The sequence below is a fragment of the Eupeodes corollae genome, chromosome 1 (assembly GCF_945859685.1).
Source record: "Eupeodes corollae chromosome 1, idEupCoro1.1, whole genome shotgun sequence".
Classification (NCBI taxonomy): domain Eukaryota; kingdom Metazoa; phylum Arthropoda; class Insecta; order Diptera; family Syrphidae; genus Eupeodes; species Eupeodes corollae.
The window spans coordinates 260,901,379-260,928,387 of NC_079147.1; the positions used below are offsets into that span (position 1 = coordinate 260,901,379).

The 27,009-nt window shown below is 36.0% G+C and overlaps 2 protein-coding genes across 5 annotated transcripts; both read right to left on the bottom strand.

Annotated features, from left to right (window-relative positions):
- Nucleotides 1-694: 694 nt before the first annotated feature.
- On the bottom strand, nt 695-8,747 carry LOC129939797 (uncharacterized). Of its 4 annotated transcripts, none has more exons than XM_056047951.1 (7): nt 8,562-8,746; nt 8,329-8,500; nt 8,147-8,271; nt 6,234-6,569; nt 5,832-6,158; nt 980-1,318; nt 695-915 (listed from the first exon to the last, which is right to left on the bottom strand). In XM_056047951.1, exons 1-7 carry the CDS (start codon nt 8,613-8,615, stop codon nt 742-744), a joined length of 1,527 nt encoding a protein of 508 aa, XP_055903926.1. In that variant the 5' UTR covers nt 8,616-8,746; the 3' UTR covers nt 695-741. The 4 variants fall into 4 exon arrangements, with proteins under 4 accessions (XP_055903926.1, XP_055903927.1, XP_055903923.1 ...); XM_056047952.1 differs by having other exon boundaries at nt 8,147-8,256; nt 8,562-8,744; XM_056047948.1 differs by having other exon boundaries at nt 8,147-8,500; nt 8,562-8,747.
- Nucleotides 8,748-17,673: 8,926 nt separating this feature from the next.
- LOC129950203 (uncharacterized) lies at nt 17,674-18,147 on the bottom strand. The gene has a single exon (XM_056062052.1). The coding sequence runs from the start codon at nt 18,145-18,147 to the stop codon at nt 17,674-17,676; it is 474 nt and encodes a 157-aa protein (XP_055918027.1).
- Nucleotides 18,148-27,009: the final 8,862 nt, after the last annotated feature.

Here is a 27,009-nt window from a genome sequence, read left to right on the forward strand (position 1 = left end):
GTCCACTCCGGACTGTAGCGCCACCTTAAGTAAATAAGTAAGTAAGTAAGTTCAAATGTTGCTAATGGTCCTTTTTTGTCGGCGATTGGAGATCATGGTTTTGACGATATATGGTTCCAACAAGACAGGCCAACAAGCCACATACCACGACAAATCAGAGGGCATGTTCAGACGACATAAGGGACTTGAAAGTAAGGCAAGTTTTTAGTATCTTGTCGACAAGCTGCCCAAAAAATGCCTTTCAATTCAGGCAACTTAATTGGAAAATTGACAACTAAGTTGTTAGTTTAGAAAAATCTTCCTCAATATCAAGTCAAGTTACCTTATGTCAAAATGACAATTGATCATGTTTTTTTATTTAACTGATATCTGAACTTTACTACTTAATGATTAATTTAATTTATGAACAATTCGATTTGATGTTTTATGTAAAAGGGTTCCCTGTCAAGTTGAAAAAAGAAATAAGTATATATACAAAATATAAGCCGTGATGGACTTCAAACTTGTCTGAGGAGTGTTTTGCAGACAATAAAGTCTTTGGTAGTTTTAGCACGATCAACTGTGAGTAGATGTTAGTGAAGTAAAGTTCCGAGTTTGATGTTTATGACACTTTAAAAACTAACTTGTTGCCTTGTTCAAAATATGCATTCAAGGAATGCAATTGTATTTTAAAAGATTTTACAGCATTTGCAAATCTCATTTGTAAGTATTGTTTATTTTGAAACTACCAATTGCTTATTTTCAAAACTTTAATATACAATTTTCCAACTGTGTTAAATCTTCATTAGAACTTTGAGCATTTTCTAAAATGCTGCCATAACATGTTTGATTATTTTTATCCGATTCGTCAACTAATTCCTTGTAGTTTTCATATTTTGTCGTTATATACAAAATATTTCCTCCAAACACCATAGCCTTTAAAAATATAGAAAAAAAGAATAAAAATAAAACAACAATTACATCAAAAAAAAATACTCACCGTGTTTGAAAAACATTTTTTAAATCCTGGACTATCTGGATGTAAGGTACAATATTGTATAGTATTTTGAATATTTTTCAAATCCTCCAAAACAACATCTTTGGTTATTTCTGATATATTCGGTGTTTTGAAACCTTTCTTTAAACAATCCAATAGTTGTCCTTTTTCAATTGGTTTCAAATTAATTCCATTGAATTGAATTGCTTTAAAGAGGTTATCAATACAAGGCAACTTTTGAGAGTATAAGTCTTTGCTGATTTCGATTATTTTATTTAATTTTTCATCAGATCTTGTTGCAATTTCTCCTTGAATTTCGCTGTATAGTGAATTATTGTCAGTCTAAATTTGTATGAATACAAATAAAAAAGAAAATAGATTGGAATTAAGTTTATTTAAATTATTTAAGGTTTTTTGAACATTTTAAGAAAAGTTAGAAATCACATGTGTTTGTTAGCTGTCAAAACATAGTTGTCATAAATGGAATACAATACTGTTCCGTGTAAAAACTGTGAAAACAGTCACTGCAAAAAAGCTTGCTTGTGTCGTCTTAAATTTCTTAAGTCTTCAGTTCAAGCTGGGTGTCAAAAGCGTAAAATTGCATAAGTCGGTAATTGTAAGTTTGGAGTATTCTAACGATCTAGTTTCCCTACTCTTTACATACAGTACTATTGTGTACACTTGCCTAGCAAAAATCCTCGTTTCAAACCCTCCCAGTGGTTACCGGGCGGTAATGATCACCACAGTTGTCTTGCACGTTGTCAAGATGGAGATCAGCTAAGGTCAGGTTGAATTGCTGAAGTTTCCTACTCCTTAATAGTAGCAAGCTTTAGCTATGCAATTTGACCATAGAAAGGGGTCCCTAATTTCAATGGTGGTGTGAGCGTCTACATAATCCGTACCGAAGAATGAAAGGCTGGGGGGAAAACCAGTCGCTAACGAACTTATTAGGATGCCTTGGCAGGGTCCGTCTTATCTTCTGCCTTACCCCGGTATATGGGCTCTGCCGGGGCTGACCTCTTTTTTCCGACCTACTCGTGGGACCAACATACTCCTATACTTCCTTAACCGTATACAAAACCGAAACCCTCGAGTTGCATTGCTCTTCTCAGGAACCGCTTCAAAACGGTTTCTCACATTCTTGCCAAGATTGCCAAAAATGAAGAGATCGGAGTGATTCATGAGAGGGACGCCCAAGATAAAATAAAGTAACAGAAGGTTGTTGATGAATACAATAATCTTGTGGCCAGCCAAGAAAAGGCCGTTAAGCGAAACAGATCTCAGGTTGAGATCTGCACGTCTCAGAAAAAAAAACAAGCTTGACGACCGGACAAAGCCAGTGAAAGTACCATCTTCTGGAGCAGCGCAACTGCGTACTCTTAGTGAGGTTGTCAGGGATGACCTCCACGTAGCAGTTGTCAATAAGTACTTCACAAACAGCAAAGGTCTGCTGAACGTGTGGAACTCTATCGAGGGCAAGCTCTCTGAGATGGTGTTTTCATACACTATAACAAACAGTGAGGGCCTCTACCATAGTTTTAACTCTGGCGAGACAGGTTTTCTGGGGATTTCCATAGTGAAAGCATTGCTAAGGTTAGCAATGACTGGGAGGGCTTGAAGTTCAAGCTTATCAAAGCTAAGGACATCCCTAGACAACCAAAGGCTCGCATTTGGTTGCCGCTCATGAGCATAAAGCCAAGCGGACAGGACCTGATCCACGGTCTTCAGAGTCAAAATCCGCTGGTCCCCATGCACGATTGGGCTTTAGTTAAAGCAGAAGAACCGCAGAAGATCAGCACCTTTTACCTTCTGAGGATTAGCAAGGAGAGTCTAGGGGCTCTCGAAAAGGCCGAATACAAACTCAGTTTTGGCATAAGGAATGCCAAAATTAAAATTCTGCAGAGTCAGGGAACATACACCAACAAAGCTGATGACAACGTCAAGGTTGACGATGTTATAAGCGGAGTCGAGATCCCCAGCGAGTTGCCGGGCCCCAGCTCTGCAGCTAAAACTTATTAAAAAAACGCGCTGCAGGTCATCAGCTCACTCTAAGTGCGCTTCAGATAATCTGAGAGTTTTCCCTAGGGAGGAAAACTTCGACATTGGCGTTATCCAAGAACCGTGGATAAACGGCATCAAGGTGCGAGGCCTCCACGACAACCAAAACGACCTCTTTTATAAAACCGCAGATCAAGACCAAGGTAATCCAAGAACTTGTATTCTAGCTAAGATATATTTAAAAGGTTTTTTATGTCAAAATTTTAGCACTCCCGATCTGACAGTTGTCAGATTTGAAGATAAGAATACACAGGGTTTGCTGTTGGCCTCTTTTTACTCTACCCATAATTCACCATCACCTCCGGAGGAGGTGTGCAAAACCATAACCGAAGCTAAAATCAAAAAGGTAAACCTTCTGATCGGAGGCGACGCAAATGCTCGGCATACCCTTTGGGGAAGTTCTGTGATCAATGAACGAGGTGAGTCACTTTTTGATTTTATTATTGAAAATAATATGACCATTGGGGATGGGAGGATGTGTTACTTTAGTAAAGAACCGTAATTTATAAGTGGATAATTGGAGAGTTTCCCTTTCGAATTCGTCGAATTCGGATCACAAGTGGATTCTTTTTCAAATTAATTTCGAGTCGAAAAAGCCTCCGCCTTACAGAAATCCCAATAGAACTGACTGGAAAAAATTCAGTCAAATTGCTAATTCCAAACTAAGCAACTTACCGAATCTCACTGAATCGATAGGAGACCTTGAATCAAAGGTGAAACCCTTTGAAACTTCTATAAGTAAAGCTTCTAGAGTCTCTTGCCCAATTAAATATAGCCGTAAAACCATTCCTTCTTGGTGGAATGAAGAACTGTCCAGTCTTAGGAAAATGACGAGGACAATTTTCAATATCTCCACAAACATAAGTTTTACCAACCGTATTAAGACTCTCTTAAAATTTACAAGCCAAGGCTGGAGAGAATACTGTCAATCAATCGAAGACATAAAGGACTCCGCAAAGCTCAGCAAAGTTTTATCGAAGGAACATTGTAATCCTTCATTTCTAAAAAAGCCTGATGGAACCTGGACAGCCTCTCCAGCCGAATCTCTTGAGCTACTGATGAAGACGCACTTTCCGGGTTGCGAGAGTGATAACCCCGAATCGCTTGAAACCACAGAGCTAAACGTAGCTCATGTGAAGCAAGTCAATTCCGTTATAACCAGGCATGGATGGCATACTGCCAGTTATGCTTCAAAAGCTGCATGATGTGGCAGCTCCATGGCTGGAACAAACTTTCAAAGGATGTCTCCTTCTCAAACATGTGCCCATGTCGTGGAGACAGGTCAAAGTAGTTTTTATCCCGAAAGTGGGTAGGCGAGGTCACGAATCCGCGAAGGATTTCAGACCAATAAGCTTAACATCTTTTGTGCTTAAAACCTTGGAGCGCATTCTTGATTACCATATTAGAGAAATCCTAGTAGGACGACCTCTCGAAAGCTCTCTGCATGCTTATATTAAGGGAAAATCTATGGAGACTGCCCTCCATGAGGTAGTGCGTACTGTAGAACAAACAGTCAATTATAAACAATTTACTCTTGCCACATTCCTAGACATAGAAGGTGCTTTTAACAACGCCCTTACAGAATCCATAGAAGAATCGCTCGTTAAGTTCCATGTAGAAGACTTCCTTCGAGAATAGATTATTTCCATGCTCAGTGGTAGGAAGATTCGAGCCACTCTAGGCAATACAATCGCAACAAAACACGTGAGTAGGGGAACACCCCAGGGTGGTGTCCTTTCGCCTCTTCTATGGCTTCTGGTCATGGATACAATTCTCGTTAAATTAAAAAGATGTGGAGTGAAGGCGGTAGCCTATGCGGATGATTTGGTGCTATTGGTGTCAGGAAAGTACACCGCTATGATTAGTGAAATCACAGAGTCAGCTTTCAAGAAAGTTAGCAGCTGGGCCACGAGTTGTGGACTAGGAGTTAACCAAAGTAAAACTGAGCTGTTGCTCTTTACCACCAAAACTAAAGTACCGCCCTTCACGCTACCTCGACTCAACGGTCAAATCCTATCATTGTCTTCCATTGCAAAATATTTGGGAGTTATACTCGTCCCTAAACTAAACTGGAAACTAAATATTGAAGTACAGGTTAAGAAGGCCTGTGTTGTAGAAACTGCAGCAAAACTTTCGGCAAAAATTGGGGACTTCAGTCGCAGATGATTTTATGGACGTACACAGCCGTAGTATCTTAATATATGGTTCGATTGTGTGGTGGCCTGATCTTAGCAAAGCCTATAATATTAATAAGCTAAAGAAGGTTCAGAGAACGGACGTCTTAAATGTTATTTTGGATCTTCTACAAATCGACCTTTTTATTAAATACATAGCTATTATCCTGAAGGAATCAAACAGCTGGTTGTCAAAACCTTATGGTGACAGCAACACAACGAAATTGATTCCCTCAGATATTATCTTGGTAGACAATGACTACTGCACTTCTACTTTGAGCCTTAGTAAGAGTTTTAAGGTTATTTAATATTTCCCCATCGAGAGAAGATTGGGAGGATGACATCGTGTCGATGGGTTTCGACACAACCATCTTTACTGACGGCTCAAAGATGGAGTGCGGAGTTGGTTCTGGGATCTTTTCTGAGTCCCTAAATGTAGCTGAATCCTTTAGGCTTCCTGACTTTGCTAGCGATTTTCAGGCTGAACTGCTAGCAATAAGGGAGGCATGTAAGATACTTAAACAAAGCCAAAACCGAAATGCGGCTATCTTTATAGACAGTCCACATTGTTCATCGAAAAATGTGTCCGGAATAAATATTAAAAGAAATGAAAACAAACTTACCGTGTCAAAGATACATCTTTGAGTATCTAAATCCTTGGTTATAGCCCTGCAAGCATCAAAAGCAATGTGCAGATTTTTCATTTTATTAACCAACCCGATGTCCTTGTCTTCATTTTCCTCTGATTGTATGACTGAAGAAGAGTCATTTAAAAGACATTCGTCCAGATCGAAGTTATAAGAACTGCTTGTGTAAGTTGCTATAAATTGTCTCAAACAAGTATTTTCTGATTTGTCAAGTTTTGTGAATTCATCAAAGTTATTCGATATGTTCTCATATATATACGGTCGCTTATTAATGGGATTGCCTGATATTTCTTCTTCCAATGCCTTTTAAAATAGATTAAGAAACAATTATAGTTAGGTGTAAAAAGTAAAGATGCTATAAAGGTCATGATGACTTACCATTTGACCCCAACACGTTTTGTTTTCTTCACCACTTCGTATGCAACTTGCTAAACTACCATACATCGTTATTAATCTATTTTTAATGTTTGAAAATTCTGAAGTATCATTATTTGAAGAATATTCAGACTGTGCAAATGATAAAGGTCCATCTTGACGCTTAGTATTTTGCAAACAAAGATTGAGATCATATTGAGCTGATCTACGTTTGTATTTGCCTTTTTCAATGGCTTCAATGAAACACGCAGTTTTATTTTGCTCGATTTGTTTGATATTTTTCGAAAAAATGTCTGTAAGCAAAAGAATTTCGCTCAATAATTTTTCATTATTGGATTTCTGAAAAGAACAAAGAAAAAACATACATACATAAGTAAATGTATTCGATTCAATATTTTAATTTAAATTTGTCAACGTTTGATTAGTAAAATGTTAGTTATCCGATAAAAAATAATTATTTGACAGCTGTCAGTTTAAAATCACATTGCACTCTTTTGATGTGTCCATTTGAAAATTCTTTAATTTTATCTCGCAACCACTTGATGGCAAAAAGGAGTTAGTGATTGAGATATAATATTATTTCAATTTATTTAAATAAATGACAAAACGTCAAAATTAGTCGACTTAAAAGAGTCAAATGTACAACCTTTACAACTTCATCAACTTAATGCTCTATTTTGACTGTCAAACTAGGTTTTTTTCAATTAAAAATTATCATTAATTGTAGAACACTTAAGTAGTATTCACATGAGCGCGACCAACGAACGACGAATGAATTACAAAATGTGACTTTATATGCGTTTGAAAACATATTTCCATACAAATTTTTAACAAAACGATAGCAATATAGTTTCTATTTGATTTATGATGCCTGCTTTTACTTTTCAATATCATATATCAATAAATTTAATAAAACAAATTTATTCGTCGCGAAAAAAATTGTAGTTGATACGAACTGTCAAACTTTATTCGCGTTCCACATTATCCACACTCGCAACGCATAAAATAATCGCTCGAATTTAACCTAAAAAAATCATTCTTGTTTTGGTTTCGGTGGTCAAAGTCAAACTTCGTTCGCGACAAATTAAAAATTCTCATGTGAAAGAAATGTCAAAATCGACGAATATTCGTTCATTCGTTGGTCGTTGGTCGTGCTCATGTGAATAATGCTTTAAAGTCCTATTCTGCTATTCACGTGGATCGTATATTCGATTCCCTTTCACACTGCCTTTGCATTCTGCTATCCATCGGTTGAACTACATTATCCCAAAGTAATTTGACATTGAAATAAACAGCTGTTCATGTACAAATCTTTGGAATGTTGGATAAATTGTTTTGATTCATACAAAAATTAAGTTTAATCAATCCACCTAAAGAGAATAATTTGTGTAATTTTTGGAAATGGGCAGTATTGGAGAAGAGGAATAAGAGAATCCTCAAACACAAAGCTTCGGAGAAATGTTAAAAAGTGTCTCTCTTCCCCTAAAAAATTTAGCAATAAATTAGTTTTCACTTACATTTTGCTTACAAAAATTAATAAACCAGACATCAAATGAAGAATCCGCTGCATTTTATTTGCGGATCTGAATTGTATAGAATGAATGCTTTCACGTGAATAGAAGAATTCCGTGCGGTATTACCGACGTTACCGACATGCACAGATTCACTTCGAATGAATAGCAGAATAATGATTATTGAAAATTCAAGTGAAATTCCCCCCGATGAATAGCAGAATAGGCCTGTTGATAGTCTTGATGACAAACAACGCAGTTCCAATAAATATGCAACGACTTTCCTTATCGGCATATACACGCATATGACATGAATTTATGACATTTGGTTGAGTTACAGAAATTCAACAAACTTCATAATGTCTATAAATTTTTTAAATTTTACTTGATTAGAAAGTCACTTACTGTTCTTTTGATACAGGCAAAATATTCAACAAGATCCTTTTCCACAGCACATTCTAACGTTAAGCCTCTCAATAATTCCACTTTTTTATTAATTTGAAATTTCAAATCAGCTGTATTCATACAATCTTTTATATTATTCAAATCAGGTGTATTCATACAATTGTTTATATTATTCAAATCACCTGTATTCATACAATCTTTTGTATTATTCTTGATTTCTGTCATTATGTGCTTTGTACGCAATGAGAACGTATCGTAACATATTTGCTGTTGATTAACTTTTGATGTTGATGATAAATATGGCGTCGGTGGCTGCGGTTTGACAAGATAGACAAGACTCAATGTAACCGGTACCTTAAAAAATTTTAAAGATAAAATAAATTGACATTTGTTTTTCATAGAAAACTGCATTTACAATATTTACATTAAGAAAACAAGTAATTAAAGTAATAAATTTGGAACACTTCATTTTTCTTTTTCGTTTTATTCTTAGTCTAAGATGCTTTGTATTTGAGTGGAAACAAAATCAAGACTAAATCTTTCGGTTCGTATACAAATTCTTGGGGTCTAGGAATTTATCAGTACGTAAACTGATAACCTTAAAACATGAACTTCTAAATTTTGTGTTTGCAAATTGTTTGAGTGTTCTTAATCATTGAAGATGGTTTACTGAGCTTAATTGTTGATGTAGGCATAGTTCTAAACAAACTTAAAACTATGATTTTTAAATGATAAGTTTACAACCAGAGAACTGATAACCTTCAATAGTTTTGATCGTTAAATTTACTTTGATACTAGTCATTGCTTCGATTTCAATGTATATTTCTATTTTCTAAAGAATTACAAAATGTGAGTTTATATACGTTTGAAGACGTATTTCCACACAAATTCTTAACAAAACGATAGCAATATAGTTTCTATTTGATTTATGATACATACTTTTACTTTTCATTATAATATATTAATAAATTTCATAAAACAAATTTATTTGTCTCGAAAAAAATTATAGTTGATACGAACTATCAAACTTTATTCGCGTTCCACATTATCCACACTCGCAACGAATAAAATAATCGCGCGTACTTAACCTAAAAAATCATTCTTGTTTTGGTTTCGGTGGTGAATGGTGGTTCGGCTGTGGTTACATTCGTGACGAATTAAAAACTCTCATGTGAAAGAAACGTCAAAATCGACGAATATTCGTTCATTCGTTGGGCGTTGGTCGTGCTCATGTGAATAGTACTTAAGACAATAATTTCGCTACGAACTGCGAACTGTGGATGTTCGCATATTTTGAACATAGAAAGCTGCGAATTAAATTACCCTTTTCTCCATATTTTCCTCAGCCATGATCTTTCACACAAAACCAAAACAACAGTGGTATAATTTTGAGGTGGTGTGGTGCGCGAACAATTTATTCGTTGCAGTGTGGATGGTATGTGGAACGCGAATAGAGTTTGACAGTTCGTAGCAACCACACTGCAATTCCTTACTGCCAAATTGTTTTTATAAAATTGTCTTGTTTTGAAGAACAAAATGCAAATTTTATTATGCTAACAAAAGGGTCAATTGGTTTCTTATAATTTAATTGTGTTTTTGTTTAAAATCGACTTTTTAAAAGGTGTAAAATCACATTTGTTCGGCCCTTAACAGCCAGATCAGAGGAGAAGAAAAAGCTTCTTGCATCGCGTTACAGGAAACTTAAACATATTGCGACATTTCCTTCCATAAAAGATGATTGCAGATAAACATACCGAGAAATTTGAAGTTTTCAGTTTAATTGATGCAAACGTCACACATGGATTGTGAATAATATGTAAATTTTGTTTTTATGAAATTCAGTTTTCGACACTTTAAATCTATTCAATAACAATGCTGTCTAGGTCAGAATTTGGTGAGCATACCATTCAAAGTTCTCTTCGTGAAAACATATTTTTTTGTAAAAGTAAATTTCCACAATTTGTAAGCGTTGTTCTGGCAACACCCGTAAGAATGAAAACAAATGCAACTGAGTGTGGATATGGAATAACAATTGGGGCTCAATTTCAGATCTGTTTGATACGTTAGTTAGTTAGAAGGGTGTTGATAATACATAATTGTTATTTTATTCAAGACAGTCAACTTGACAATTTGCAATTGAATAGAAAAAACACATTTCAACTCGATTCACACTTACATACAAAGAGTTAAAGCGTAAAAATTTGACAGCTCAACCTTGACAGTTTATAAGGTATTGGTGCCGACTTCGTTTATTTGGTTCAAAACATTCAACTTAGCAAATCAATGATTCCGTTCTCATGAGATCAGTAGAAGTTCTTATAGTACCCGATTTGTTGCTTTGTCATTTTTCGTTTATTTATCCTGAAATAACTTACTTTAAATGAAATCATTATAGAACCTCCTAAAATGGAAAACTCTTTTGATATTAAATTTTTATTTCTTAAAAATCATTTAAATGTTAATAAGACCTAAACCTATTTGTTATATTTTCAATTTTTCGTACAATCTTTTGTCTTTAGAAAATTCTTTCCAACATATACATATATAAACAATACACTTTCCCAAAATTAGTTTAGACAAAATAATATCTTTGATTTCACATTATAAATAAATCAATTTAATTACTTACTTACTTAAGGTGGCGCTACAGTCTGGGCGGACCTGGGCCTCAACCAACTTGAGTCTCCAGCCAGCTCGGTCCCTAGTTCAGGTCCTCTCCCACCTGTGTGCGCCACCTGAGTTGCGGCCTTCCTCTACTGCGCCTCCCCTCGGGATTGGATTCGTAGACCTTCTGGGCTGCAGCGTTAATGTCCATTCGCTCTTCATGACCCAGCCATCTAAGCCGTTGGACTTTAATTCTGCTAACTAGGTCAGTGTCGCTGTACAGCCCGTACAGTTCGTCGTTATATCTTCTCCTCCATTCTCCATCTAAGCATACGGGACCAAAAATCACCCGAAGAATTTTTCTCTCAAAGCATCCTTAGACGCTCTCATCTTTCTTTGACAGGGTCCAGGCCTCAGCGCCATAAATGAGAACCTTGTCTTATAGATGGTGATTTTACACCATTTACTTCTTAATTGCCTTCTAAGTCCAAAGAAGCAGAGATTTGCAAGAGTTATTCTTCGTTTGATTTTAGCGCTGGTGTCGTTGTCTGCATTAATAGCGGTGTCTAGGTAGACAAAGTCCTTAACTACCTCAAACTTATAGCTGTCCATGGTGACATTTTGTCCAAGACGTCGTTGTTCAATGTCCTTTTTTGATGACAGCATATACTTGGTCTTGCACTCATTGACCACTAAACCCCTCTTCTTCGCTTCCGTCGCCGTGCTCAAAAACGCTTAACTGACATCAAGCTTTGATCTTTCAATTTTGTCAATATCATCTGCGTATCCGAGTAATTGGATGGACCTTTGGAAAATTGTGACTCTAGTGCTGACGGTTGAGTTTTGCAAAATTCTTTCCAGAACGGTGTTGAAGAAGCATAACAGTGCATCGCCTTGTCTAAAATCTTTTTTGACATCAAATGCATAGGTGAGATATTTTCCGACCTTGATAGAGCAGCGTGCATTCTCCATCGTCATTCTGCACAAACAGATAAGTTAGACAGGGATGCCAAAACTAGACATTGCTATGTAGAGCTCTTCCCTATGGATGCTGTCATACGCGGCTTTAAAATCGATAAAACGATTGTGAGTATCGATTGGAAGCTCCTGGGTTTTTTCTAAGATCTGCCGTAGTATGAATAATTGGTCGAAAGCGGACTTTCCTGGTCTAAAGCCACACTGATAAGAAGAAATCAGGTTGTTGACGACCGGCTTCAGACGTTCACATAATACGGCAGAGAGGATCTTATATGCAATGTTAAGAAGACTGATGCCTCTGTAGTTAGCGCAAATTAGAGGTCTCCTTTTTTATGTATCGGGCAAACTATGCTGAGATTTCACTCATCGGGCATGCTTTCTTCCGACCATATTTGGAGATGAGTCAAACCAGGCGTCTTGCTGTTGTGGCCGTGTGAAACCTAGCACTCCACAGGCTGCATCTCTGATAGCCGTAAGGCAATGTTGCCACTGGTTTTTAATGCTTAATGCAGGCAGCATACGACTCCTTAAAGGTTGCCAAAGACTCGATCGGAAAAGGACATAGCAGTCTCTTCCAATTGTAGTGGTCCGGGCAATGTTGGCCCCTCGGAAAGTTCGGATATCCTGTGTACTGAAGAAGTATCGTGCGTCGATCGCAATGTAGTCAATCGGGTTGACAGTTGATTGATCAGGAGATTTCTATGTCCTCTTGTGGATATCAAGTAGTGACAACTGCGTACTAGCTACCAGAACGTCTCGCCCCGCAGAAAAATCGATCAGCTTGAATCCGTTGTCGGAGGTGGTGTCGTGCAGGCTGTATCTCCCGATGGTGCCACCAAAGATTTCTTCTCTTCCTAGCTTGACGTTAAAATCTCCTAAGTTGATTTTAATGTCATCGCCAGGGCACTGCTCATAAGTCTTGTCCAAGATCTCGAAGAATATGTCTTTGGTGTCTTCATCGTTCTCCTCTGTTGGGGCATGCACGCATATAAGGCTTATGTTGGCGAATTTAGCCCTGATGCGGATTGTCGTGGTGCGCTCGCTCACACTGTTGAAACTAAAGACTTTTTGTCTGAGTTCCAACAACAAATCCACACCCAAATAAACGCTTTCTTTGCTGTCGGTAGCAGTCGCGGTAGTATACTGCGAAAGTCTTTTAGTTTTCATTTGCCCGATCTATCCCATCGCACTTCTTGAATGGCGGTAATATAGGTATGCCTTGCAGCAGTTTAGCGCTTCCGCTAATTGTACGGCTGCACGCGGTCTGTTAAGCGACCTAACATTCCACGTACAGATCCAAAGTTTGTTGTCCTTATTTCGTTTGCGTGGGTTGTCAACAGTGAATCCGTCCGTATCCAAGGCTTGTTATTGCTTCGCAACTAAGGTATTTTTTTAAGTGGCCAGGAAGTCACCCCGACTGCACAACTCCCAACCTGGAGGGCCAGATCCTTAGTATAACTTCAAGGATGGAGAGCCGGATAAACCGCTCCTTATAGGCCTGGGCTCCGAAAATGTTGTAGAAGCCCTAAAAGTTGTACACTACAGTTCAGGCTTACAAGAACTGTAGACGCTACCGTTGACTTCATCTTAAGCATTCGTCCGCTGCCGTCTGGATAAGGATAAGTGCCTTAGTGGAAACACCACTCCCCCCTCTCTTTTGCTACCCACAAAAACTTTCTACATGGGTGAGAACCCAATCTCCAGTTGAGGTACTAGGCATCCGATGTTCACTGCTTGGAGGTGAGAGTAGGAGTTGATAGACGGAGGTGGATTTTGAGAAAAACCTTTGGAAGCTTGTGTCCTCTTGAATGCACATGTATGTGTACCATTTGAACATCATACATCAATTAAGTTTGACAATAGAACGCGAAATATGTGAAAATGACAGTTTGGACAGTTTTTAATCAAACAGAAATGGATAATTTTACCAAAGGAAAACCAAAAATGTTACTTACAAATTTTTCTTTTTTTAAATATATAGTTACAAATTTAAAAATAGCGACGTCCAATATAACGAATGCCCGATATAGCGAATTTGCGATATAACGAACGCTTTTGAAATTTACATTAACATCTCTAAATAACAAACGATGATAAAAATTTGGTATCCGATATAACGAACGCGTATATATATTGCCTTAAAATGATTTTTTTCTTGCCATTGTGATCTGTGCATATATTTTTATGTCAACACATAAGTCTATTGTCGTACATATGTATGTGTGTGCGCCAAAGGTTCAAAACTATAACAAGCTTTCTGTTTTTCGTTTAGTCTTCGCATCGCCTACTAAAACATTTTTGTTAGAATTCTTATTTTTTGGTTTGTCTATCGCTATGCAGTTTTGAATTTTATGTACGGTCTTACACACACATATTAAAAGACACGACGGCAAGATAATGTTAGCAGTTAAATAGTGTTTTTGTTGTTTAAAGTCTCGTCCGGTTGAAACGCTCCGTAATAACTTTGTAGACTTAGTTTTGTGTACAAAATATTAAAATGAATACAGAATCTCAACGTACTCGGCTTTCATTAAAGGACAAAGTCGAAATTATTGATGAGTGCAACAAAGGCGTTTCACTTAAGGAAATTTCAATAAAATTCCGTGTGCCAAAATTATTAATAAAATTAATAAATCAACCACTTACTTAAATTTTTTTGAATGGAAAAGTCGATCGATATAACGAACGCTCTCGATATAGAGAATGACCTCGAACATTATATCATTCGTTATACTGGACGTCCACTGTACAATCATTTTGTTTCCAACAACGGCAAATGTCATTTCTTATTTGACATTTAGTAGAAAATACACAATGGCTGAATTCAATCTTTTGTTGCATATTCTATCCTGGATACGTGGATTTTAAGATACAAAATAAAACAACTTTTAGCTTTTCACAAAAAGCAGACAGTCTCAAATTATTTTGAAATTAAAATTTCCCAAAAACAATTCAAAAATTAAATCAATTTTCTGGTTTCTTTAAATTAAATCTATACCTTGAATCAGCTGTTCTGTCAGATACGAACATATAGCAGAAGTTCTTGGCTACCTTCGCATTCCTTTTGCTTACGTCCATTACAGCTGTTTTGGTTCAGTTGTTCTTTTATACGTAAAACACTAACAAAAAGGTATCCTTGTACCATATATGTCTAAGATTGAATGCAGCCAATAGTTAGACATTTTTTGCAAATGGCGGCAAATCTCAATTCTACTTTGACATTTAGAAGAAAACACCAACAAATTTTTATGAAGTTTATTGAAACCTGTTTGTCTTTCACCTTATTTGTCAAATAAAATGCGGCCCTGTTTCAATAGACTTTTGGCAGCTGATTACGATGATGACACTGGAAATTCGCACCAAACTCTGAAGCTGACTGAATACATAACCTAGTACTATTTTATATGAGATGAGAACGAACCATCAGAACAAGAACCAGAAAACATTGCACAGCCGTACTTAACTCAACCTCGTCTACTGTACATAGACGATGAGTAAACGAGTTGCAAGGTCGACGAACGCTCGACGCGTTCTATAATGGAACACACCATATTGTAATTATATACCTATATAACATTGCCGGCAAGCCTCACACAATGGAAGAAAGGAAGGAGTCTTGAACTGGAACTATGGGAGTGGGACTGGGACTTGGAATGAGACTGGGACTGGGACTATGATGGGTTGGCTTGGCTTGTCTATAGGAAACTGCTGCTGCTGCTGTTTTCATGCGGTGCGCATAAATTTTCATGTTGTATATAGTTGAATACCATACCAACATGAAGCTAGCTGAAAACCAGGAGAGAGGAGACTATATAGCTTTAAATGGTTTGGGAAGAGAATGCGACGCTAGGTGGACGGACGGTGGTAGAGTGCGAGATGGGAATAGATGGTGGATGTTTCGTCATTTGATGTTGGGATGGGTCGGGGATTTTGCGCGCCAGAAAATAATTTTCCAGCTTATGGCTGGATGACATTGGGTTGTTTTGGGAAGGCTTCTGGCTGGCAGCCCCTTTACGCCTGGCATCGAGTATATGGATTGCAAGTGGAATTGGACTTGGCCTGCAGATGCTGAGGTGGCGCGGCGGCGTTGAGAGTGATGATGGTGAAACTGAGCTGATGAAACTGACTGACGTTCAGCATTGTAGCATTGGCAATGGCAATGTGTGTCTGGGCTATGTAGGAAATATGCTGGATGATTCTGCTGGGAGAGAGTGTATTTATTTAGTTCAATGCGACGACCACGAAGTCGAAGAGCATTGTGACGCAACAACGCAACCGACGACGACGTGGCGACAGACTGACGACCGACACGACATGAGAGGGTTTGGGGTGCAATTATAAAATGTTGAATTGGACTATGTGCTCGGCTTCTCTTCGACTTTGGATGTAGCATGCACGTGGTGCATATGGAGGAAGATGAGAAAGGAAGAAGAATAACGATGGATTATAATGCTTTTAGAGTTCAATGTTAGTGTCATTGGGAGGTGGTTTATGTAGACAGTACAGTACTGGGCATCCATATGTTTTTGCAATAATACTATATAGCAATGAGTATATATAACAACGTCTTTTTAGGTTGGTATATAGATAATAGTTATTCCCGATAGATTTGTCTATTGTATTGCTTGGAATTGGTTTTGCTTTTACATAGAATTTGAACAGTAAAGGATAAAAATATAATCAAACAAAATTTAGAACATTCCTATGCTTTTTAAATAGTTTAGCAGAAAATTCCCAAAAAAAAACGATCCGCAGTATCCAGATTTTTGTATTTAAAAATTGGTACAAGCCCTGTCAGAATAACAATAAAAAAAAAACACAAATAGGAGAAAGTTTTGTGGAAATCAAAAGTTAAACTTAAATTCAGCAAAAAAAAAACTAACTAAAACTAATAAAATGGACAATTTTTAAGAAGAAATGGTAAGAAAGCATATGGAAATTTTTAGCTTTCACACTTGGCGTTCGATTTCAAACAACAATCTGACATAAAATAAAAACTTCAAGATGGTGGTTTGTTCATAGACTACTACATTAACATGTGGTGGAGCTTGAAGCTGGCCTCAATTCTTTATATACCTGAATCGAGTTGAAATCAGCTTGATTTGACTCCATTTCGATCGGGGATCTGTTTTTTAAAGCTTTGACTGTATCCTTTAGAAGCAGTATTTTGAAAGTAGAATTTTCTTACCGTCAACGTCCCAACCCAAAAAATGTCAGAAGTACAATCTGGATCAGTTGAAGCTGTGATTCTAACGAAAACGATGATATTTTTCTAACTGAAGTGATTTTTTTAACGAAACTTTTATGAAAAAATGTATTTAATAAGAAATAAATCATAATTTTTACTAAAAAAACATTAGAAACGGGAATTCCCCAGATAATGTGAGTTGCAACTTTTAAAAAAATGCACAGCTCACTAAATATTAAATATATGTTTTGATTTCGGGAATAAATGCGCAAATTAAAAACATGCCTATAGTTAAGGCTACTTTTAACAGAGTTAACGACTTGATTATAACGATAGTAAATGACAGAATAAATATTTTATTGAAAAATATTTTCTTTATACATAATAGTCAAAACTTGATTACTTAGAGATTTTGATCGCAAGTATAAACTTAACAAGTTTTCCAACACCTCTACTCGAACAAAATTTACCTCAAACGTAAACCCATGTTATTAGAACAGAAATTATGTTTTTCGGTAGAAACTGGCTTAGTAAAATAATCTGCAACCATTGATTCAGTTCCAATTCCAATGAAAGAGATAACGTTCATGTTCTTCTTCTCACGAATAAAGTGATGTCTAACATCAATGTGTTTGGATCTTGATAGGTACTTGCTTGTCGACACCAGATGAACTGCACTTTTGTTGTCGCAATATATATTCATGACCGAGTTGTTAAAATTATGGTTCAGTTCAGACTCGAGGAAACGAATCCACATTTATTCTTGAGTTGAGGCCGAAAGTGCCATATATTCGGCTTCTGTTGTGGATAATGCAACAGTTGGCTGATGTTTTGTCGCCCAAGACACGGCACCTCCCTGTAAGATACATACGTATCCTGTGACAGATCTTCTTTCGTCACAATCGCTTGCCCAATCTGAATCAGAATATATTTGAAACTCAGTATTTCCATTTCTTGAAAATTTCAGTTTGGCCGATTTTGTCCCTTTCAGATATCTAAAGAGTCTCTTGACAGCAGTCCAATGTTCTTTGCCAGGACAGTTGTTGAATTTGCTTAATTTGTTGACTGTAAAGCAAATATCCGGTCGAGTGCACTGTGCTGCTTTTGCAATTGCTTGCTGATAAGGAATCTTAGCCATTTCTTTTTCTTCTTCTGAAGATTTAGGTGACATCTCTTTTGACAGTTTTATGTTGATATCCATAGGAGTTGATACAGGATTTGACTCATCCATGTTAAATTTCATCAGCATCTCAGATATATATTTTTCTTGATCTAGATAAATTCCATCTTTGTCACGTAAAATCTGAATTCCTAAACAATTCTTCGCGGTTCCCAAAAACTTCATTTTAAACTCTTTCATCAAATTTAGTTTCAGAGTTTCATAAAATACTGTTTCGTTAGTGAAGATAAGGATATCATCAACATATGTAGATTGCTAGAAACGTCATGGCCTTATCCTTTCTATGGAAGTATATGCAAGGATCAACTTGCGAACGCTTCAATTCAAGTTGTTGTAGGACTCGATCCAATTTGGTGTTCCAAACTAAACTTGATTGCTTAAGTCCATAAACAGCTTTGTTCAGTTTCATCACTTGACCTTCTCTTCCCATCGAAAACCCCTTCGGTTTCTCAACATAAATATCTTCAGTTAACTCACCTTGGAGAAAAGCAGTAATAGCATCCATCTGTTTAATTCGCAAATCATACTTTACTGACAATGCTATTAAATACCGGGTAGAAGAGTATCTCACAACAGGTGAATAGGTTTCTTCATCGTCAATACCTTTCTTCTGTGTAAAACCTTTTACCACCAATCGAGTCTTGTATCGTACATTATCCATCTCATCTAGCTTCTTCTTGAATACCCATTTCGTCTTGATAATGTTGGCTCCAGCAGGCTTGTCGACACATTTCCAGGTATCATTTTCCTCAAATGATTTCATCTCACTCTGCATCGCTTCTATCCATTTTTCTTTGTCATCTCTGGATAACATATCTTCCATGTTCTTCCAAGGTTCTTCCAAGATGTTGACAGTCTCAGCATTGTAAACTACTCTTGGTAATTTTGAAATTCTTTCGCTTCGGCGTGAAAAAGCAGATTCTCCAGCTTCTGGTAGGTTTGGATTATCTTCATCTATCTGCTGACTACCAACATCAAATTGCACGCTCAACGTTGAAACAAGATCGTGAGTTTCTGATGACGACGTTGCCACTGATGGATCTTCTTCGTTATCCCCCTCTTCAAATTCTGGATTTGATGAACATGACTCGTAGTCGTTTTCTATGACAAGATTTTCTTGTTTCTCTATTGGATGTACCCCCACTACAGCTGTATACTTTGGAACTTCATTGGTGTTTTCATTTTGAATTTTGTAGTGAAAGTTATCCTCGTGAAATACAACATCACGGCTGATGAAAACATCTTTCTTTTGTAGGCTGTACAGACGGAAACCTTTGGAAGTATTCGAATATCCCACAAAAATGCATTTTTCGGATTTAGAATCCAGCTTTCGTCGTTTTTTTTTGGGAATGTGAGACATCATTGTGCAACCAAAAATTCGAAAAGAACTAACATCCGGTTTGCGATTGCTCCATAACTCTTCTGGAGTTTTTTAAGCTTTCTATGCGGTGAACGGTTGACAATATAACTTGCACAGTTAACTGCTTCTGACCAAAAAAATTTAGGCATTTTAGCATCACACAACATACATAGCTCGAGCCTTCTCTATAAGAGTTCTGTTTATCCTTTCTGCCAAACCGTTCTGTTCTGGAGCATAGGGAACGGTTGTTTGATGAACAATCCCAGACTTCTTCAACTCTAGTTGCATAGCTTTGTTTATGAATTCTGTACCATTGTCCGTTCGTAACATTTGAATTCTGATTTCTTGTTGGTTTTCGACTTCGGCTTTGAATTCACGAAAACAGTTTAACACAGCATCTTTCGTCTTCATAAAGTAAGCAAATACCTTCCGAGTGAAATCATCTGTGAAAGTAACAAAATATATACTTCCCTTTATAGATTTCGCCTCCATTGGACCACACACATCTGAATGGATTATCTGAAGTACTTTTGATGACCTTTACCCTTCTGATGGAAAACTTGTCCAATGCTGCTTGCCTTCTGCACTTGACAAACATGTCGACTGAGAATCTTGATTCAAAGCAATACCCTTAACTAAGCCTCGAGCAAGTAATTTCAAATTTTCTTGTCCCAAGTGACCAAACCTTCGATGCCAAACATTGTCCAGGTTACTTCTTGCAAAATTAGCATTCTTATATGGAGGAGTATCCAACTTGTAAAGACCGTTTTCAGATTTACCATTTGCAATGACTTCATTTGAAGAATTCATGACACGACATCCATCTTTGTCGAAGATGACAACATTGTCATGATCCACAATCTTCTTTAATGGATAGTAAGTTGACTTTTAATTCCGGGACATAAAGAGCATCATGAACAACAACATCACGTCTTCTTTTAGGAGTTAAAACAGTCAACGAAATGTCGCCCTTACTAACAGCATTCATTAACATGTTATTTGCTGTCTTAATTTGACTTGACTTGAAATGACTTGAGTTGCTTGAAAAAATCAGGATCAGATGTCATGTGATCGGTGGCACCACTATCAAAACACCATTCATGCTGTTTTGACTCTGCATGAAACGGTGCAAACATTGAGCCACATTTTTCTGACTTCAAATCTTGTCCTTTAAACTTCGATAGACAATCTGAAGCGTAGTGTCCGACCCCACCACAGTTAAAGCAACGATATTTCCCTTTCTTGTCATACTTAGGCTTCCATTTCTTGTGTGAATTGGGAAAACTTCCTCTCTTTGACAAAAGAGCACTATTGGATTGATTTGGAATCATATTTAACATCTTGCAGCAATTTTATTTTGATGGAATCTGCTGAAATTACTTTTCCACTGCAACCAATGCTCATGATCATCGGCCTATATTCATCAGGAAGACCTTTCAATAATAAGCTACCAACCCATTCATCATTTACTGCAAGTCCTATTTCATTCAACTTCTGTGTGGTCGAAACGATTTGGCTTACGTAATCTTCTATAGAGGAACATTCTACCAGGACCACTGAGCATAGTTTTTGAAGTAAACCTATGCGCCTGTCCAGACCAGAGTATTGAAAAAGATTTTGCAAAGGAGTCAAAACTTCTTTGGAATTTGTTGCATTCTTAACATGGACATAAGGACTCTTGTCGATAGCCAGAATTATTTTGCAACGAGCAATCTTGTCCTTAGAAAGATCCAACTCAACGCCAGGAACATTCTCGATACATTTCCATAAATCTTCAAGTTCTAGTTGGGTTTTCATGGCAAAACTCCATGTTGACCAATTTTCAGAACCAGTTAGCTTCTCCATTTGATGGATTCCCAAATTCTGTTGTACAGACATTTTTCTCCAGTATATGTATATATTCCTTGAATCTTGCTATTGTCCTGGGCCCATAACCTTTTAACAGAGTTATATTAAAACGACTTGATTATAACGATAGTAAATGACAGAATAAATATTTTATTGAAAAATATTTTCTTTATACATACATACATAATAGTCAAAACTTGATTACTTAGAGATTTTGATCGCAAGTATAAACTTAACAAGTTTTCCAACAGCTTCTTTATTTCTTTAAGATCTAGCGACTTTTTGGTATCATATGTTTTGTATATACTGCTATTTATAGCTTATGTTTATGTTTTTATTTTAATTTTTTTTCTCTGAATAGAATATTTTTTAATAGGAAGCAAAATCAGGGAATGCGCTCGAAACCATTTAAAGGAATTTTCATTTCTGTTGTAAAATGCATATGCTATGGCCGGGAAGTTAGCATACATTTCATAGATTCGATTTGTGGTTAAAATCGAACAGAACTATTTTGGGAAAATATCTTTAACTACAAAACTTTAGTGGATGTTAATAAAGAAAATTATGGAATATTAAATTAACACTTTTTTTTTGCAAAATTTTACAAAAAACAAACTTTGTAACTCGTAAAGTTGAAAGAAATTTTTTTCAAGTTTTCTTATATGAGTCACCTCTTTCAAAACAATATAAACATAGGTTTTTTTTTTCCAAAAATTATTATTACGTTTCGTAGTAAACAGCTGTGCTAGGTTTTTGTAATTAAATATAATCCAAATATAACATTTTCAATATATGTAATCCTTTATATTAGTAAAAAACAAGCGTCTGATATGGAAGAAAAACGGTTTTAAACTTTTCATATGTTCCATAGATGTTTCCTAACATCTAAATCAAAGGTTTCTTTTCTCACCGACTTTTTTCACCGACTTTCTCAAGGAAAATAAGGGACTTAAATAAATTTTGTTTTACAGCTAATATCATCATTGATATTTTTATAGTATAGCAATTTTAAAAAAAGTGACACATATTGGTTGACCCCAAATACCTCTCGAACAAAAAACGCTAGCAACTTCAATTAAATTTCATACATACAGGGTTATCCAAATTGAGGTTTCAAAAGTAAACGTAAATAAAACACATATTAATATTTTTTTGTCAAGATATTTCTTTTTTATTATAAGTTTTGAACGTTGACATTATGAGTGAAGTACTACATCATTTAAATGACCACCACGCGAATTGTTTCAAGCGTTGATTTTTTTTCGGTAATTTTCGACCAAAACAAAGTCCAGTGGTGTCAAATCGCATGATCTTGATGGCCAGTTGAGCGAGCTTAACGATGATGACAGGCCTTACAATATCTGTAACCAAGCTAGTCTCTTCAAATTTCTTCATAATTTGGCCAATTTGTGCCTACTTTGACGAATATGTAAACCATTATCTCGTCTTAAGGCACGATATGTGGCTGTGGCAGAATCACCATTTTTAAAGTAGGTTTTAAGAATTTTATGCGTTGTGCGATAGTCAAGCGATCTATTTTTGTAAATGTCAGACTTTCAACTGAACAAAAAATTTGTTTAACAACTAAGTTTGACAGATGTCGAGTTTCAGCTCAAGACTTTTGCACCTGCAAAATGGATAACCCATTACATTCTGACGTGAACCCAAATTAATACGAATTCTGACAAAAATCAACTAATTGTTGTTTCGGGAACATAAAATGATATTCTCTTAAAAATATTTGTATGCATGAAGAATAAGGTTTTTGACATCTGGTCAAATTTTAAGAAAAATTTAAGCTAACGTTGTTTTATCGATATTTTTCCAAACAATGTTCTGTTAAACTAGCCAGTTGCACCCCTTAAACGATTCAGCGGTAATACTCGCCCTTCGAGGAATGCTCATCAGTTAACCCTTGAGCTCAATTTTGGGCGTACTGTCAAGTATAGAGATTATTTCTACCATCGCACATCGAGAATGTGGAATGCTTTAGCCAACTCTGTTTTTCCCTCCCATTTTGGTGTTCAGAACTTTAAGACCAATGTGCACCGGTATCTCCTTTTAAATCCTTCCCTATTTTCCTAATACTCGCACTGTGTTTAAATATAAACATATAAAGGGTACTAATAACCCCTTGAGTGCCTGTAAATTATAAAAAAAAGATGGTAAAAATTGATTTAAGACAGGAATATCTTTTTTAATATGCAAAATATGGCTGGCAAGTTTACCTTAATTTTGTAGAAAAATAAAATTGATAAAATTTTGTATAAAAAAAAACCAAGTCAACTTTCAAAATTTGTAACTTCCCATAGGAAGTTGTTGTAATGGATCCGATCTGTCGAATTAAAAATTTTGACATTTCTCGACGTTTACCCCTTTTTATTTCTTTCCTGGTACAATGGCCGCACCCACCACCTTCGCGTCTTAACTTTACTATAGTATTTTAAATAAATATACGACATATCAAAAAGAGACATTATTAAAACTATACCTTCGTTTTCAAAATCCATTTTATTAAAAAATTTTAAAACTCAGCCAAACTCCAACCAAATGATAAGTAGATAAATCAATAATAATTTTAAGCTACAACTAAAGCTATATCAAACGTCAAAAAGTCGTACGACTCATTGTGAGCATACTTTCTGTTTACGTACGAAAAGCTGTGACAGCTATTCCGACTCCCGCTCCGGCTGCGGCTACGATTTTTGCATTGTGTTCCAGAAGTAAAAAATGATTTCATCTCCAAGCAACGAAAAAATATCGTTTTTAATTTCTGGTAAAATTTTGAAAAAAATCAAATGAGCAGTTTTTTTATAAAAATAAAAACCTAAAATAGCATTACTCAAAGTTAGTACTACTGCAAAACTCATTTAATCTTATAAGAAATATTATTTTCAACAAACTTAAACAAAAAATCAACAAAAGTTGGTAAACATTTATTTACCACACAAATATCTTTTCAAAAATTTAATATAATGGCTTCCAACTAATTTTTACTTTTGAGAAATATTGTTGTCAACATTCGGAAAACTTTTGAGAAAAACAGACAGTTTTCGTACAAAAAATAAAAATCTAAACAAAAAAATTTAATACAAATCAGTAAAAATTGATTTTCAACTCAAACATTGTTTCAAATTTTTGAAAAAATCATTTTGACAGGTTTTTTTACAAAAAATAAAAGCTTAAAAAAAAATTTAATAAAAGTTGGTAAAAATTGATTTTCGACACAAATATCTTTTCAAAAATTTGAGATGTTTTAAACTTTTTTTTACCTAAAATAAAAACCTAAATAAAAAAAAATTAATAAAAGTTGGTAAAAATTGAATTTTGATTCAAATTTCTTTTCAAAAATTAATAATATTGTCTTCAAACTTTTTTTATTTCACAGAAAATATTGTTTTCGATATTCAGTAGTTTTTTTTTAATACAAATCCAACAGTCCGTTTTTTTCATAAAAAAAAATAAATCTACAAAAAATAGTAATCAAATTTGGTAAAAATTGATGTTGGGTTCTTGATATCTCTCAAATTAATTTAATTCATCCAATTTGTAAAAATTTAATAAATGCTACTAAATTTGGTAAAAATTTGTTTTCGACTAAATATCTTGTTAATAAAACAAGATTTTCAAACTATACTATTTCTTTAACTGAAAAATATTGTTGATGATTTTAAAATTTTTGAGAATAATTCAACTGACAACTTTTTTAACCCAAGACGAAAACCTGCAAACTTTTAAGCAAGACAAATTGACAGACGGGATGGGAAGTTATCACTGTGGGTCGCATCCCAGCCTCTTGTTGTTGATTGTTTTCGACTCAAGTATCCTGAGAAAAATGTTAGATACGAATTTTAAACTTTTTTCATCTTACACAAAATGTTGTTGTTAATATATTGTTAGTCTTTTAGGAATACCAAAAGACGGATACAAATTTGAAGATATCAGTGTAAGGTGCATATCGGGACTTTTTAGCTTATCGTTTAAATTTATAATCTTAAAAAAAAAAAAAAAAAAAAACATTGTCCTACATGTCTCGCCTCTACTGTGATTCTGCTATGCACATCTTCAGATATACATATTTCACATTATATGATAACTCCTTTCTAATTTGTAACTAGGTAGATCTTTATTGGTATAGATTCAAAGGAAGAACCTGTCTAAGTCTATACACATGTGCAGCATTTATATACATTTTTATATAAAAAAATATGTCTATCTTTTCCATCTATTTATATCTGTTATAATAGAAAATTGTGCTTAAAATTAGATGTGTATAGGTTCCTATACCTACGTACCTATCCTACGATACGATGAAGACAACAACAACGACGCGATGGGAATGTACTCAAGGTTCCTGAACTTCATTCTGCACAAAAAATAAAAGCAAACAACAAAAAACAAAGAAGCACAAAGAACGTTATATGGAAAACTCTGCTACACCATCATATAACGATAGAAGGCTCAGTCTTTCAGTTTGGGGGCTTGTGGTTAGCTTCGCTTCTGAGGATTACCCACCAACCAACCGACACGACGACGACGACGACGATGATATGAAGTCCATTTATTGTGCGGCTTTGGCAATGACGCCACATTAATGCACAGCACAAACATTTGCAGAGAATCCGCGCTGGAGATTGTTGTCCCAAGCCCCAAGTATCCCAAGAGCTCAAAAACCTTTATATGACTCCACCAGAGAGCTGCGACAAGTCAGGCAGCAAAAGCAGCAGTAGAAGCAGCAGAGCTAGGGCGCAGCAAAAAGGATTTGCAACATACATTAAAGGAGATGCGGGAGTCATGCAAACTCACCAAACGAAACGAAGGAGTGGATGAGGAACATGCAAACTGTACATAGAAGAGTCATTGCATACATAAGAGCCATGCTGTCGCTGAGCTGGCTGTTTCTGTTTGGGGCTGGCTGCTTCCCTGGAAAGCATAAGAAAATACCACAACAAGGGATGAAATTAAGTAACGGTGAAGGCGGCAGTGGCGACGGCGGCGGTGCAGTGGTGACGACGAAGGGACAGACTACATCTATGAGTAGAATTTTTATGTGGGGGTGGTGTGGGGCATGGTTCTTGAATTCGAAGTGAAAAACCTTCCGTTCGTTCGTGGTTTTTTTGTTGGTAGGTGGAACATGAATAATTGCTGCTGCAGTACAGAGGGAAGCATAATTCCACCACCATAAAGAGGGGTGTTGTCTGCTCACCCAGACCATAATTCTCCCTTCCTCCATCCTAAGTATAGTTGAAAACTTACCCCAAAAACTTGTTCGAATGGTTTTGGGAATAAGAAACAGGACAAGACCCTTGGTGGTGATTGAAATGTTTTTTTTCTTTCGTCAACATTTGGCGACATGCAATTTCTTTCCCATTATTTTGGCCCTCGTCTTGGAAATCCCTCCATATTACCTCCCCCATCAATAGGGGCTTGCTGATGCATTTTGCACGAAGGACTCATGGGTAATTAAAGGGTTGTTAAACGTATGTACGTCTGTGGGTACGAGTATAGTTGTTTTATTTATTTGTTTTTATTTTTAAAGTATAGTTTTTGAATTTTGTTTTTGGAAGGAGGGAAGCGCTAGTGCGCAAGTGGAAAAGTGCACCCGGTTTTTCATGACTTCTCTACTCTGGATCTGGATGTCTGTGTCTGCTTTTGTTCCCTTTTTTGTATTATGCTGTTTTTGTTGTTGTGTAATTATCACAATT

Coding starts and splice junctions, on each gene's coding strand:
- LOC129939797 (XM_056047948.1), bottom strand. CDS start 8,615: ATGAAGTGTTCCAAATTTATTACTTTAATTACTTGTTTTCTTAATGTA. Junction 6,159..6,233: donor AAACGTGTTGGGGTCAAATG/GTAAGTCATCAT, acceptor CTATTTTAAAAG/GCATTGGAAGAAGAAATATC. Junction 916..979: donor AAAAATGTTTTTCAAACACG/GTGAGTATTTTT, acceptor ATATTTTTAAAG/GCTATGGTGTTTGGAGGAAA.
- LOC129950203 (XM_056062052.1), bottom strand. CDS start 18,147: ATGGATGAGTCAAATCCTGTATCAACTCCTATGGATATCAACATAAAA.